Here is a 17443-nt window from a genome sequence, read left to right on the forward strand (position 1 = left end):
TGTTGAGGTGCCCATATTTTTGCACCGGTCAAATTTTGGCTTAATGCATATTGCACATTTTCTGTTAGTACAATAAACCTCATTTCAATCCTGAAATATTACTGTGTCCATCAGTTATTAGATATATCAAACTGAAATGGCTGTTGCAAACACCAAAATATTTAGAACTAAAAATGATTAAGATTAATAGGGGTGCCCAAACTTTTTCATAGGACTGTATATATATATATATATATATATATATATATATGTATATATATATATATATATGTATATAATTATTTTATAAATTAAATAGGTTTATTTTACTGGATACTGTTGTTTTGAATAGAGTAGTGGTATACGGAGATGTATTGAGCTTCATCTGGCTATTGTAACTCCATGGGTACGTTTAACATGTATGTTGAGAACTTTTCAGACGTACACGCTAAACATACATTACAAAGCCTTACACCTTATACACAAGTCCACATATCACATAATGTGGCATCTGCCTTTTTTTTTTGGACGCCATACGTACCCAATCTTTTCTATGTTTTTTTTCAGACGCATAAACAGATGTGTTTTTTTAGACGTATATCGGTAAATTAAAACAAACATCAATGAAAGTCTAGGGGTCTGTGGAAAAAAAAACTGATGACATCCACATGTCATCTGTTTTTCATTGACCCAGAGACATACAAAGTATAGAAAATTAAAGAAATAAAGTTGACCTGCTTTTCACAGACATGAAAAGCAGATCAACCACGAACTGTATACCACCTGTCGGTGAATAGCGCAGACGTGTGAATGAGGCCTCAGTCTAACTGTTCAGTCACAGCGAGGACAATAACAACTAAGTATTTTCTTCAATTTATTCCCAATTACAAAATGGTACAGATAAACTGAGATTGCTGTAAAATAAATACAGTTCATAGCATTACATGGCAACACGTTCATTGAATGGGTAACAAAGTAACACACTGCTGGGAAGAGTGAGCCAGAGCACAAGACACATCTTCTTGGCAGTAATTCCATCCAGCTAATGGAGTGGGTAGCTAAGCAGAGAACCCTCCCTCTACATCATCTATATCCCAGATAGGACATATGGCCCAGTGTTTGTCTTGTTGAGACAACGTCTTTGAGAATACTCCTAGTAAGACAGTAAACCAATAATGGCTAGTGTGCAGTTAAGGGGCTCTATATTTTCAGAGGTGTCCTAGATGGAATGTAAAATTCTCTCAGGGGTGTATTAGAAACAAGTTACACATGGTTACACGGTTAGGATACCAGCACTTTATAGACTATTGCTGAGAAGGAACAGAGAAAAAGTGACATTCTTATGTGATAGGTTTCTGTAATACTAGAGTTACACCTGTATTCTAAACATATTGTATGCCTTTGACTAATATTTATTTCAGTACATCTCTATAGATGTATACATGCTGTGTGCTATGTATACAGAGTATTGGGCTGCTGTACAGCCTGAGTACAGTATATGTAACCTGCATACCTGTCACTAATATTTATTGCAGTACATCTCTATAGATGTATACATGTTGTGTACTGTGTATACATAGTATTGGGCTGCTGTACAGCCTGAGTACAGTATATGTAACCTGCATACCTGTCACTAATATTTATTGCAGTATATCTCTATAGATGTATACATGTTGTGTACTGTGTATACATAGTATTGGGCTGCTGTACAGCCTGAGTACAGTATATATAACCTGCATACCTGTCACTAATATTTATTGCAGTACATCTCTATAGATGTATACATGCTGTGTGCTATGTATACATAGTATTGGGCTGCTGTACAGCCTGAGTACAGTATATGTAACCTGCATACCTGTCACTAATATTTATTGCAGTATATCTCTATAGATGTATAAATGCTGTGTGCTATGTATACATAGTAATGGGCTACTGTACAGTCTGAGTACAGTATATGTAACCTGCATACCTGTCACTAATATTTATTGCAGTATATCTCTATAGATGTACATGCTGTGTGCTATGTATACATAGTAATGGGCTACTGTACAGCCTGAGTATAGTATATGTAACCTGCATACCTGTCACTAATATTTATTGCAGTATATCTCTATAGATGTACATGCTGTGTGCTATGTATACATAGTAATGGGCTACTGTACAGCCTGAGTACAGTATATGTAACCTGCATACCTGTCACTAATATTTATTGCAGTATATCTCTATAGATGTATAAATGCTGTGTGCTATGTATACATAGTAATGGGCTACTGTACAGCCTGAGTACAGTATATGTAACCTGCATACCTGTCACTAATATTTATTGCAGTATATCTCTATAGATGTACATGCTGTGTGCTATGTATACATAGTAATGGGCTGCTGTACAGTCTGAGTACAGTATATGTAACCTGCATACCTGTCACTAATATTTATTGCAGTACATCTCTATAGATGTATACATGCTGTGTGCTATGTATACATAGTATTGGGCTGCTGTACAGTCTGAGTACAGTATATGTAACCTGAATACCTGTCACTAATATTTATTTCAGTACATCTCTATAGATGTACATGATGTGTGCTATGTATACATAGTAATGGGCTGCTGTACAGTCTGAGTACAGTATATGTAACCTGCATACCTGTCACTAATATTTATTGCAGTATATCTCTATAGATGTATACATGCAGTGTGCTATGTATACATAGTATTGGGCTACTGTACAGCCTGAGTACAGTATATGTAACCTGCATACCTGTCACTAATATTTATTGCAGTATATCTCTATAGATGTACATGCTGTGTGCTATGTATACATAGTAATGGGCTGCTGTACAGTCTGAGTACAGTATATGTAACCTGCATACCTGTCACTAATATTTATTGCAGTATATCTCTATAGATGTACATGCTGTGTGCTATGTATACATAGTAATGGGCTGCTGTACAGTCTGAGTACAGTATATGTAACCTGCATACCTGTCACTAATATTTATTGCAGTATATCTCTATAGATGTATACATGCTGTGTGCTATGTATACATAGTATTGGGCTGCTGTACAGCCTGAGTACAGTATATGTAACCTGCATACCTGTCACTAATATTTATTGCAGTATATCTCTATAGATGTATAAATGCTGTGTGCTATGTATACATAGTAATGGGCTACTGTACAGTCTGAGTACAGTATATGTAACCTGCATACCTGTCACTAATATTTATTGCAGTACATCTCTATAGATGTATACATGCTGTGTGCTATGTATACATAGTATTGGGCTGCTGTACAGTCTGAGTACAGTATATGTAACCTGCATACCTGTCACTAATATTTATTTCAGTACATCTCTATAGATGTACATGATGTGTGCTATGTATACATAGTATTGGGCTGCTGTACAGTCTGAGTACAGTATATGTAACCTGCATACCTGTCACTAATATTTATTTCAGTACATCTCTATAGATGTACATGATGTGTGCTATGTATACATAGTAATGGGCTGCTGTACAGTCTGAGTACAGTATATGTAACCTGCATACCTGTCACTAATATTTATTGCAGTATATCTCTATAGATGTATACATGCAGTGTGCTATGTATACATAGTATTGGGCTACTGTACAGCCTGAGTACAGTATATGTAACCTGCATACCTGTCACTAATATTTATTGCAGTATATCTCTATAGATGTACATGCTGTGTGCTATGTATACATAGTAATGGGCTACTGTACAGTCTGAGTACAGTATATGTAACCTGCATACCTGTCACTAATATTTATTGCAGTATATCTCTATAGATGTACATGCTGTGTGCTATGTATACATAGTATTGGGCTGCTGTACAGCCTGAGTACAGTATATATAACCTGCATACCTGTCACTAATATTTATTGCAGTATATCTCCATAGATGTATACATGTTGTGTGCTGTGTATACATAGTATTGGGCTGCTGTACAGTCTGAGTACAGTATATGTAACCTGCATACCTGTCACTAATATTTATTGCAGTATATCTCTATAGATGTATAAATGCTGTGTGCTATGTATACATAGTAATGGGCTACTGTACAGTCTGAGTACAGTATATGTAACCTGCATACCTGTCACTAATATTTATTGCAGTATATCTCTATAGATGTACATGCTGTGTGCTATGTATACATAGTATTGGGCTGCTGTACAGCCTGAGTACAGTATATGTAACCTGCATACCTGTCACTAATATTTATTGCAGTATATCTCTATAGATGTATACATGCAGTGTGCTATGTATACATAGTATTGGGCTACTGTACAGCCTGAGTACAGTATATGTAACCTGCATACCTGTCACTAATATTTATTGCAGTATATCTCTATAGATGTACATGCTGTGTGCTATGTATACATAGTAATGGGCTGCTGTACAGTCTGAGTACAGTATATGTAACCTGCATACCTGTCACTAATATTTATTGCAGTATATCTCTATAGATGTACATGCTGTGTGCTATGTATACATAGTAATGGGCTGCTGTACAGTCTGAGTACAGTATATGTAACCTGCATACCTGTCACTAATATTTATTGCAGTATATCTCTATAGATGTACATGCTGTGTGCTATGTATACATAGTAATGGGCTGCTGTACAGTCTGAGTACAGTATATGTAACCTGCATACCTGTCACTAATATTTATTGCAGTATATCTCTATAGATGTATACATGCTGTGTGCTATGTATACATAGTATTGGGCTGCTGTACAGCCTGAGTACAGTATATGTAACCTGCATACCTGTCACTAATATTTATTGCAGTACATCTCTATAGATGTACATGCTGTGTGCTATGTATACATAGTAATGGGCTGCTGTACAGCCTGAGTACAGTATATGTAACCTGCATACCTGTCACTAATATTTATTGCAGTATATCTCTATAGATGTATAAATGCTGTGTGCTATGTATACATAGTAATGGGCTACTGTACAGTCTGAGTACAGTATATGTAACCTGCATACCTGTCACTAATATTTATTGCAGTATATCTCTATAGATGTACATGCTGTGTGCTATGTATACATAGTATTGGGCTGCTGTACAGCCTGAGTACAGTATATATAACCTGCATACCTGTCACTAATATTTATTGCAGTATATCTCCATAGATGTATACATGTTGTGTGCTGTGTATACATAGTATTGGGCTGCTGTACAGTCTGAGTACAGTATATGTAACCTGCATACCTGTCACTAATATTTATTGCAGTATATCTCTATAGATGTACATGCTGTGTGCTATGTATACATAGTAATGGGCTACTGTACAACCTGAGTACAGTATATGTAACCTGCATACCTGTCACTAATATTTATTGCAGTATATCTCTATAGATGTATAAATGCTGTGTGCTATGTATACATAGTATTGGGCTACTGTACAGCCTGAGTACAGTATATGTAACCTGCATACCTGTCACTAATATTTATTGCAGTATATCTCTATAGATGTATACATGTTGTGTGCTATGTATACATAGTATTGGGCTGCTGTATAGCCTGAGTACAGTATATGTAACCTGCATACCTGTCACTAATATTTATTGCAGTATATCTCTATAGATGTATAAATGCTGTGTGCTATGTATACATAGTATTGGGCTACTGTACAGCCTGAGTACAGTATATGTAACCTGCATACCTGTCACTAATATTTATTGCAGTATATCTCTATAGATGTATACATGTTGTGTGCTATGTATACATAGTATTGGGCTGCTGTATAGCCTGAGTACAGTATATGTAACCTGCATACCTGTCACTAATATTTATTGCAGTACATCTCTATAGATGTATACATGCTGTGTGCTATGTATACATAGTATTGGGCTACTGTACAGCCTGAGTACAGTATATGTAACCTGCATACCTGTCACTAATATTTATTGCAGTATATCTCTATAGATGTATAAATGCTGTGTGCTATGTATACATAGTATTGGGCTGCTGTACAGCCTGAGTACAGTATATATAACCTGCATACCTGTCACTAATATTTATTGCAGTATATCTCCATAGATGTATACATGTTGTGTGCTGTGTATACATAGTATTGGGCTGCTGTACAGCCTGAGTACAGTATATGTAACATGCATACTATACACAGCATATATATTGCATATAGCAAAGTGCTCACAATATATGCCATACCGTTTTCCTCTCTCACTATCCACTGTCTGCTTCCCAAAGCCTCGTGAAACTCTGTCACCGTCAATAACATCTGATTGGCTTAGTCTGGGCCTCTCTACCACAATGCTGCTCAGCACAGGCAGTGTAAACAAGGAGTATTGGTCACATTTGTGCATGTATGCTCAGGCCGCTTTCACACAATGTTTGTTATGTCCGTTAAATGCATCTGTTTTTATACACAAACATTAAAAAATAAAGCTGAATTAATACATAGCATTTAACAACAATACATAGACGTCTATAGAAAAAAAAGTGATGCTAAAAGTTTTTTAAATTTTAAGTCAGTTTCCTAACTAGAAGCACTAGTTCATCTAGCAGAAAAAGAAGGATTTTTTTTTTGTATTCAGATACACTATATCCATATTTTTGCTGAATGAGTCATAAAAACTGGTGAACATTTCCATAATTATTCAAGGCTGATCCAGTTTTTATTACAACCGTATTCCCTACCCAACTCACAAAGACGTGGGGTGAAAGCATACATGTTAGCAGTGGGAGCTGCTGCTGCTGTGTGAACCCTGACCAGTTATGCTGTCCAAAGCTATAGGATTGTGGGACAAATTTCTGAAAAAGTCTTACACTTTCTTTGTTGTTCCTTTCAACCAATCACAGCACACAATTTATTTTTTTAAGAGCGCTACTGGAGATAAAAGCTGTCCTGTGATGCCGAGCAATGAAAGCACACGGACCCCATAGACTATAATGTGTCCGCACAAGAAAACAGTACTTCAAGAACTGCTTTTCTCTCCCGCATGTTTCGCTTGGAAAACACACGGACCTCATTATAGTCTATGGAGTCTGTGTGCTTCATTGCTCACCACATTTTAATGCGTTTGGTATTCCGTTCAGGGTATGTTTTCTGTGTTTTGGACCTGGATCTGGTCTCCACTTTAAAATACTGACTGTGAGAGTGAAATACAACTGTACCAAACACTCAGCTGTGAAAAGTGTTATCTCTGCACAGGCTTTCATAATCTCTATGTGCAATGGAAAGTCCCCATTTATTGACAGCAAGCAGAGACATTAATAGTGATAAGGAAGCGTTAAATATGAAAACTTACAAATTATGTTTTACCAGGGGGTTTACATGTTCACAATATTAATGGTTCATACTTATTACAGGCTAGCCATGTAAGAATGAGGAAGAAGATGCTGGACTAGGCCTTTCAAACAGACAAAGGGTGCAGGTCACAATTAGGAACCAATAAAATGTCCTTTAGAGATAAAGAAGAATATTTAAGGGTCAATTAAACGGCAACCAATAAGATGTAAGAGTAAATTTGCTAAATCTGTTAAACAGTATTATATATCGCATCAGTGATACAAATTGTGGGCACTGGGAAGGAGGTTTACAAGATTTGTAAGGAGGCTTAAATTACAGCACAGCAGGCCCTCTTAAAATTGCCCTTACAACAGCTACATAAAATTAAAGTAAATGAAAAAATAATGAATATATTAGTGCGTCCTCATACAACGTGAACATGAAATGCCAATTACAGTCATGATTAGCCATCAAAACTAAATAGTCATCTCGCTTGGGTCAACACATATCGCTTTGTATGGGACATACAAATTAGTGTTGTCCTGCGATAGCCATTTGGAGTAGAGGCCATGATGTGGATATGCTGTCATTTTACTGTTGCAGTTCCTATGGGCATAAAAAACATGGAGTGAAATTACAGCTGTAGCAGGGTTAACTTGAACTTTTGCAATTTTTTAAACTACCGCAGCGTGATATCTTTTCACAGAAGACAAGAAAATCCAATGAAAAGTCATTGAAAGCCTGAGGCCCCATGTTGTGGAAACGCCGCTTTTTTTTGGTTGCTACAAATTTTGCTGCTTTTTTTTTTTCTTTTAACCCAAAGCCAGTAGTGGATTGAGCAGAAGGGAAATGTATAAGAACTTCCTATATGTTTTCCATTCCTGTTGTAGCCATTCTTGGCTTTGGCTTAAAAAAAAAAAACGCAGAAAAATCTACAATAAAAAAACACTGTGTTTCCAAAAAATGTTTTTACAATGACTTTTTTTTTGTTTAACACTGTCTGCCAATAGTTGGAGCATGGTACCAAACCCCTTGCCTGCTCCTTCCTGACAATGCTCACCTGGCAGTATAAAGCCTGAATACCATATCAAGGGCCGAAAGTAACAGTAGGGACTGCAGAGAGACGGAGGGTGCTAGAGAAAAACTGTTTAGCACCTATTAACAGATACTGGAGTTGCTACTCTGTAAAGAGGACCTTTCACTAACAACTATTGCACTTATTCCAGCACCACTGAATTTTTTTCTTTAGCTCCTAGTATTCCTGAGATATAATTTCAGTTAGTTTAAGTACAATTACACTCTCTACTGTCAAGCGGGCAGTCCTGGGCAGCAACAGACAGCCTAGGACCTCCCACCTGACAACTGAGAACATAACTGTCAAAACTAACAGAAATGACTGCTCAGGAACAGTTAGAAGTTAGAAAAAAAATTCCAACTGTATAAAAATCAGTGGAGCATCTATTGAAAAGTTTCAGAGAGTTGGTGTTGGAGTTGGAGAAAGGACCCCTTTAATATAAAGGTTTCAAATGCTCTTTGTAACTGTTCTCTTCTCTGGCAAGAAATTAGGTCCTTTCAGAATTTTACAATATACATAGAAATAAGTTATTTGATAATATAATATTTCGGGTATATGAAAATGGGCTTTGTGAAATGGACAACCCTTTAAAGGGAGACTGTCATCAAGGTGAAGCATATTAAACCAGTACCAACACAGAGAGATAGGTTAAGCTTACCTGAATGTAACATTATCCCCATGAAAATTCATTTACAGATATTACGTTATTTCACTATATGCAAGTGAGAAGTCTGTATTACCGATGGCAACACTGTTACTCCAAAATGCTATGCCCCATACTGCTAAAATATGCCCTCCTATCCCCTCCCTTCTTTAAGTGACACAGCAAGGTAACAGTTCCAAAATCTTGCCTAGCCCTGTGTTCTCGTATTTGCACCAGCATATTAGAACATTCTGGAGTGTAGCACATTAGAGCAATGGAGCCACCCTCTTGTGCCCCAGATTGATCATTTGCGTATTGATAAATAAAATAATATCTCAGCAATGGCTACAAAAATTTTCATGGGGAAAATGGCAGAAAATTGAGGGGCCCCTGAACATTCCAAGGCTCAAAGGGGCTCTATCAGCAAAATTATGCTAATAGAGCCCCACATATGCGTGAATAGCCTTTAAAAAGGCCATTCAGGCACCGTAAATGTTATATTAAACCCCGCTCCCGTTTTTAAATAAAAGCATAAAAACATATATGCAAATTGTACCGAACGTGCACCGGGGGCGGTGATGCACGATGCCGCGTCATCTTCGGGCACGCCTACCTCTTCTTTCTTCTTGGAGCGACGCCCTCTGGTCCCGTCTCTTCTGCCGGCTTCCTATTGGTCTTCTTCCGGCTTGAGGTCTTGAAATCCCGCGCCTGCGTAGTAGCGCTTCCCTCCAGAGCACTACTGCGCAGGCTCACTTGCCAGTCCCCGTAGAACTATACGAGCGTAGTGCACTCTCGCGAACTGCCATTAAGTAAAATGGCGAGTGAGCCTGCGCATATATGTTTTTATGCTTTTATTTAAAAATGGGACCGGGGTTTAACATAACATTTACGGTACCTGAATAGCCTTTTTAAAGGCTATTCACGCATATGTGGGGCTCTATTAGCATAATTTTGCTGCTAGAGCCCCTTTAATATGCTTTGGACTGATGACAGACTCCCTTTAAAGGGATTCTATCATTAAAATTGTATTTTTTCTGCCTACCACGTCGGAATAGCTTTAAGAAAGGCTATTCTTCTCCTACCTTTAGATGTCTTCTGGCCACTGTTCTGTAGAAATCCCGGTTTGCGTCGGTATGCAAATGAATTCTCTCACAGCACTGGGTCCCCAGTGTTCAAACAGCACTGGGGGCGCTGGGTTCAAACTGCGCATGCCCGCTGGCTACAAGAAAATGGCCGCTTAAGCTTACTGTGTAAGATGCCATTTTCTTGTGGCCGGTGGGCATGCACTGTTGGCTTTCCCGAGGCCTGAGGCCTAGACGTTTGAACCTAGCTTCGGAAGAAGACGCAAAGAGAGGCCATTCCAGATGAAGATGAAGGCGGTCCTGGAGATTTCTCTTGCAGCACTGGAGATGCCCCCAGTGCTGTTTGAGCGCTGGGGCCCGCCCCTGGTACTGCGAGAGAACTCATTTGCATATTGACGAAAACCGGGATTTCTTCCCAACGGTGGCGTGGAGAAGAAATCTAAAGGTAGGAAAAGTATAGCCTTTCTTAAGGCTATTCCGACGTGGTAGGCAGAAAAAATACAATTTTAATGATAGAATCCCTTTAAGAGTACACCAATAGCAAAAAACAAACAAAACACTAGAATACACATTAGATTATAACCAATGTTAATAGCATTAACTGTGAATTGTGACAGGACTATGTATATATGGATCCGGTCTTATCTTCCCAGGATATGCTGTAAAGGTATGAGTCTGTGGCAAACTGACTCCAACCCTCATTAACCTCAAGAAAAAAGTGCACAAAATTCACCTTTAGAGTAAATAACTGTAGTCTGTAAAGAGATTTTCATGTGCCAAATATATTGATGACCTGTTCTAAGAATAGGTCACCATCAGAGAAGGTTAGACAGATGTTGGACCCCTGCTGCCCGCTGATCTGACAATATGGTTGAATCACTCATCAATATATTTGTCTCAGAAAACCCTTTAAAGTTGAAATTATAATACTTTTTACATGGCGTAAACATGCTTTTCATGTATATCATTACAAGTGGAACTGCAATGCGCGAAACCACCATCTATTTCATACATTATATTAAATATTCTGAAAATTGGCTCAAAGTAACTAAATCAGTAAGAGTTCAATGAGAACTTTTAGTTCATTTTTTTTGCTGTAAGATATCCTGTTACTGAATGTTTTTCAGAGGGATTCTCAGGGTAAACCATCACATTGGTGGTAGTCCAAACCCTAGTACCTTCACTGATCAAATGACTGAAGGAGCCATAATAATAGGCTTCACCTGCTACAAAATGTTTGGGACTCTTCCTAGTAAACAATGAAGGAGATTCACTGCTCGCCAGAGTGACAAGGCCCATTCAGTCAGCGAATTGTGGTAGTGCCCAGTAATGGACCCCAGCGATGTGACATTTAGATGGTATCCCAAAAAGGCTCAACATTGAAGTCCAAGAAACCACTTTTAAAGATGGATGGGATTTGGGAATAGAATGTGCTAGATTTTGAATACCTTTTTGTCAGTCAATGATGGAAGGTAAGGAGACATTATTCCTCATTACCTGGATGACTTTTGCTGCATAAACAGCTGGATTGGTTCTCACTGAAAGATCAGATCTACGTAAAGCTCTCTAATATCCTCTCTAATTATGCTAATGCTATGTAATGAGTAATAAATACTGGGAGTTAGTAGTCAAAGGCGCTAGGGAAAGAAATGATGAATTATGATTCAACAGGGCGGTAGAATGAAGGTGTCTTTATTACAGAGCTGTGTCAGGGCATGAGTGCTGTTACACATCTGCATTGTCGCACACACGTTGTATATTTTTTAATCAGTTTTAGTCATTTTTGTTGTTGTGGAAAAAAAGCAATGCATAGTTTACCACAAGAATTAAACATGTGTAATAACACCCATAAAGTAGCATGTCATGGCTCATGAAATCATGGCTACTTGCCTGTAGATAAGCACTGCCCTGGAGTGAAACTGACATTTACAGGTGCTCTGAAGAGGTTAATTTTACATCTTGGAGCTGAGCATGTGTGCCGCACAATAGGTGAAGAAACCATATTTTATTTGTTCTGTACTTTTAAACAAGAACTAGATCTGGGGGGAAAAAAAACCTATACAATTTGCTTAAAATCATATCATCAGCTTTTTGTCTGAAAATATCTTACTAATGTGCCATAGTTTAAAGTGATAGGCAAGTATTGTCTATGTTCACCTAACAATACTATTATGATCCTGTGTCCCAGCAGCCAAGTGCTACTTCAGCAGGGGTGCACAACCTGAGGCTCATGATGCTAGTTTGTGCAGCCCCCATCCATCTCTGGCACCCCTATATTTCGGACTCCTCTGTGTTCAGTACTTCAGAGAGATAAAGATAGTTGTGTATTAATGTAGTACATTGGGGAAGTGAAACGCATGGCTATTTCCCTAACTTTCATACACAACAATGTAGAAAGCTAGAATTCATTTTCTGTGGAGTGTCAGCTCGGGTAGTAGGAGATCCTCAGTCTCTGGATAAGTCTAAGTTCCAGAAATAACCATCAATATGCATGTCATATGCTATCAATATGTCTGATAACAATATAACAAGGTGTTTGTTAGACCAGAAAAATTGGGCAACTCTGCAGTAGGACGCTGGATCTCATATCAACCAGTCAAATATCATTTTATTAGCTATACACAAATAAATGTGATGGGATTCTACACTGTCCAATTTCCCTTTCATATTTTGCAGGAGAACTTAAAGGGGCTCTATCAGCAAAATCATGGCCTGGGCGCATGCGCAGTAGCATGCTGCTTCTAATACGGCTACTGCGCATGCGCCCAGGCCATTTTTTTTAGCAATGTCAGTTCGCGAGTAAGATGGGACCCGAGGACATCGCAGGAAGAGGAGGTGTGGATTAAGAAGACAGTGGACCCTGAATGCCCGCCCCCTGTGCACGATGGGTAAGTTGATCACATTCTTTTTTAGGGTATTATTTTAAAACTGGGGGGTAGTTTAATATAACTTTAGCGGTGCCTGAATAGCCTTTTCAAAGGCTATTCACGCATATGTGGGGCTCTATCAGCATGATTTTGCAGATAGAGCCCCTTTAAACTCTTTAACCCATTTCAACAAAATAAAGGGACTTTAGATCTTGTAGTTGTCCATTAAAATGGATACAGCAGAATAAATACTGCTCTCAGGTCTATACCTTATTGTAGCTTTCTACCCTGTATATCACCCCAAACTGCTAGTTTATTTGCTATTAAATTGAATCTACTATAAGCTAAAAGTGATTTAGTGAGGTGTATCAACATATGATATACAGTATGCACTCTATTTTTCAGTTTTTTTTGGGGGGGGGTTTGCTACACCACTACATAAAGGTTATTCCTAATGGGAAATAGCAACCCATACAGTCTCTAAACTAAATGGATCATATTCAGCGGTTGATTTATGAGAATTTGTGTCTCCTTTCACACCCCAAACAGATACTACATGTCTAACACAATACAGAATAACAGTTGATACACATTAGTTCACCAATTTCAATTGTGAAAGCCCATTATTCCAAAAGACCTTGTGCAATATGTTTATACTGCATATTTTGCAGTGATACTGCAAGCACTCTGTGCCGATCCCAGCATATATCACTTTCTTCTTATGACATGCTTGGCTGAACACCTTAATGTTTATAAAATGTTCTGTTCACACGAAATCTTTGATTGATGGCCCATCATTCTATACATTCCTACAGTAACACACAGTCATTATGTAAATGATACAGGAGGCTGTCATGCACTTGGATGTAATTTAAACTCATTCTGTCTATTCTGTATTCTGTCACTGACATTGACCCTAACCCTCAAACCACCATCAGTCTTTGTAATTTCCACTCACCCCAGGAAGAGTCTTCTGCTCATGCAGGGCCGTTTGTGCTTTTATGGCTGAGTCTCTGGCACAGTATGTGAGGAAGGCACAGCCTACGGACAGAATGAAAGGGAGACATTTATTGTTTCATGTATAGTAATATGTGTATATAAACATATAGAACAAAATATGTTATACAACTCTACTGGAGTTATATAATGAAGGAAACATAGAGTAATATGAGGCAGACAGGATATGAACTAGACCATTGATAAATATATATGTTTTAGTGTAGATATAGATGTATTTTTTATTGTAATAGTTATGGCATATAAGACTAGTATGAATAGTTCCTATTCCATATGAATGCAGGTAGTTCAATAAATTGCATTCCTTGTTTTGCCCTTAGGCAAAAAAAAATAATTAAATATCAACAGGAGACCATTTTTCCAATGTCAACTGAAATTCCTTTGCTTGGATGTACTGGTAAAACGCAAACATGGCTCAGATTTTTGACATATGGCTTTCTGCCACCTAAAAATGCAAGGTCTCTCTGTGAGAACTCCCCCCCCCCCCCTCCCATAAAGGCTGTGTCTTTGGAGGATGGGAGCAGGGGCAGGAAAGGGATTTTTTCTGTCTTTATCGCAAGCATCTTCATTACATGGGAAGGATACGTTTCCATGGAAACGCTTGAAATACCATCTCCTCCAGGTAACAAAAAACAAAACAATTAAACGGAAAAAAACAACAATTGGGAGCAAAAAAAAGAAAAGAAAATACCCTCCCCCTCCCACAGAACATCTCATTAACCTCTTCCATCCGTGAGGCAGAGTAGAATAGCAGCTTTAAAGCCAGAATACGCTTTCTATCAGCTAGGCATCGCTTCAGAGGTAGAACACAAGGGGGATTTCCCTTCCAGCCATAAGCCAGCTGGGGATCTGAGTGGAGGGGGCGATTTGGTAGAAGGGTAGGAAAAATCGAGATGCAGAGAATAGCAGAACACAGGTTGCATGAGCAATATCATTATACACAGGCACAAATAGACAGGAAAAAAAAGAAGATAACAGGTTGCAAACTATACAGATGATAGTAAGGAGAGTCTGGGGGCTTCACGGTTATAACACTGAACTGACTCAAACAGAAGTGGATCCATATAAAACAAAATAATAATATAGTCAAAATGACACAGGCTCACACACAAAGATGGAAATGGGGTGAAGAGGAACACTAAATAAAGGACAAACAATAAAGCACAAACAATAAAGGATAACCAACATGTATTAAGATGTGACACAGTTAACCAGGGGGCACAGCTACCCATGGCTTTAGAGAGGCGAATACATTAAGATGGGCACTCTGCCATCATTCTCTTTAACCCTGGCATTCATCTACTATAGGGTACTAAAGCAATAAAAAGTAATCATTATGGAGTACAGAGGTATATACACCTCACACACCCAAGGACATTACAGCCCTGTACAATCTCTGAGTTGTATGAAGCCTAAAGACGGTGCTCATTCAAGATGGCTCTACTACAGCTTTGTATGCCTCCATCTTCAAACTGTTTTTTTTTCAGTCATGTTCAATTGGGGAATATCATCATAATATAGAACAGTACAGAGTGCATGTGACTCTCCAGTAAGAAGCCATAGGTACGCTTCCTGGCACATAACTATGCTTTGTGAAGACCTGCATCAATGACTAGAAAAGGGGTTCTAAGCCCCCTCATCCTCTCCATTGTAAAACTGCACTACTTTGAATGGAGTTCTGGTTACTAATCATGTATTGCGCAAAAAAAATTGTGTCTTCTTTCTGTTTTGCACAGCCCATGCCACCTTTATGTATAGAGCATGGCATGGGCTTTGCACTAGATTTAATATTAATTTCACTGGCTTGCTGAAATAAATGAGGCCTAAAATCTATATGAGGTACAAGTTGGTATGGATTTGAGTGTGCAGGTAAAAAATATGGCGCACCCTCTGCTGATGAAGGGGATGTTAAGACGGCAATTTTATATACTCATTCTTCCACAGCTACTCCTCCTGACTACAAAACCAAGGTAGCATTTCCCAAGGAGAGGGAAATAAGCCACAACCAGACTACAGGCGTAACTAAAGTCTTGTGGGTATGGTGAAATCTTTTGTCCAGGGAAGCTGTAATCTCAATACTGATGCCAGTGCTTATGGGCCCGCTAAAGCTCCTGGGCCCTGGTACAACTGCTCCCTCTGCACCCCCTCAAGTTACACCCCTGAAAACAACCCTCCAACCCCCCGACATCTGCCACAAGACCTCCAGGGCCCCAATGCACATGGAAAGTAGGGGCCCCATTTTGCAATCTGTAATACTGGTGCCTTCATACGTTGTAGAAAGGCCCCCTAAGACTCCAGGACAGTAGCGATTGCTATATCTGCACCCCCTATAGATACCCCTGATGCACACTGTATCTTCTGCCAATTTCTTTCCTCTGATAAAACTGCATTAACATTGCAGAGGATTCAGCACACTTATCACACTTGAAAAAGTGTTGAATTAATAAACTAGCAATTTACCATGATACAGTGATTTTCATATATCTATCCAGGTTATTTTCCATTGAGGTATCAATGCTCACACACAAATCACTCTATAACATTTTATTTGGCATAGAGTTCTGGTTTTACCAGAGAGAAAGTTGAATTTTCATTGTGTAATAAATCTATTTCTAAATGAAAAGGATTATGAAGGCTGAAGGGTTAAACTCTGTAAAGCTAGAAAAGAATAATAAAATGCAGGGACACAACATGACAATGGATATCGTCAGTACATAGCCCAGTGCTGTGAAAGGATTAAAACTCTGGCCAAGCTCCTAAAGAAAAATGCTCAAGGAATAAAGCAAAAACATGGAAGGATCTAGATTGTGCACTACACACCAGAATAAAGGGCAATAATAGAAAAAGAAAATGTAGTAATGTCTAGGAACAAAGGGGAACATACCATCAAGCAATCATCAGGAGGAATCTAGTGAATGGCTTATACCACTTACTGAGAAGACATCGGGGAGATTTATTAATACTGTCTTTATATACAGACAGTATAAAGCTGGAGCAGACAAGCAGAAAATGTATCACAATGGTGCATACTTAACACATTTGGTGCACTTTGCTAGATGTGATAGATGCTTTTCTTTACAGCAACTCTTAGCTAATTTTCCATCAATATTTTGTTCTAAATTTTGTTCTAAAATAATGGAGAATGACAGTGTGTATGTGTGGGGAAGGGGGAGAAGAGCTGAACCCTGTGAAGTTGATTGACATCTTCCCTGCTATCGAACCCCTCAGATGCGAGGAGAGCATACATTGCCGGCACATGCACTCTACAGAAGTACAGATCCCAAAGCGGGCTGTGTCATCTGATGCTAGCTTTGACACCTGAACTCCGCATGGGCTGGCCATGAAAACTCTCCTCGCATCTGAGTGGTTTGAAAGCAGGGAAGATGTCAATCAACTTTATGGGGGTAGTGTTAGTGGTGGAATTACAGCACATCCAAGATCCACCACGCCCCAATTGCACTTGATATTAATAGACTCCCTATAATGATTATAT

General features: G+C 38.6%; 1 protein-coding gene across 1 annotated transcript in view; it reads right to left on the reverse strand.

Annotated features, from left to right (window-relative positions):
- The window catches only part of CELF5 (CUGBP Elav-like family member 5), a 100548-nt gene that overhangs the window by 59709 nt on the left and 23396 nt on the right, over positions 1–17443 (reverse strand). The window contains exon 2 of the mRNA XM_075281419.1: positions 13892–13974. Within this exon, the coding sequence (XP_075137520.1) occupies positions 13892–13974 (83 nt within the window). The remainder of the gene's footprint in view (positions 1–13891; positions 13975–17443) is intronic.

This window comes from Leptodactylus fuscus, chromosome 1, assembly GCF_031893055.1.
Source record: "Leptodactylus fuscus isolate aLepFus1 chromosome 1, aLepFus1.hap2, whole genome shotgun sequence".
In the NCBI taxonomy this organism is placed as follows: domain Eukaryota; kingdom Metazoa; phylum Chordata; class Amphibia; order Anura; family Leptodactylidae; genus Leptodactylus; species Leptodactylus fuscus.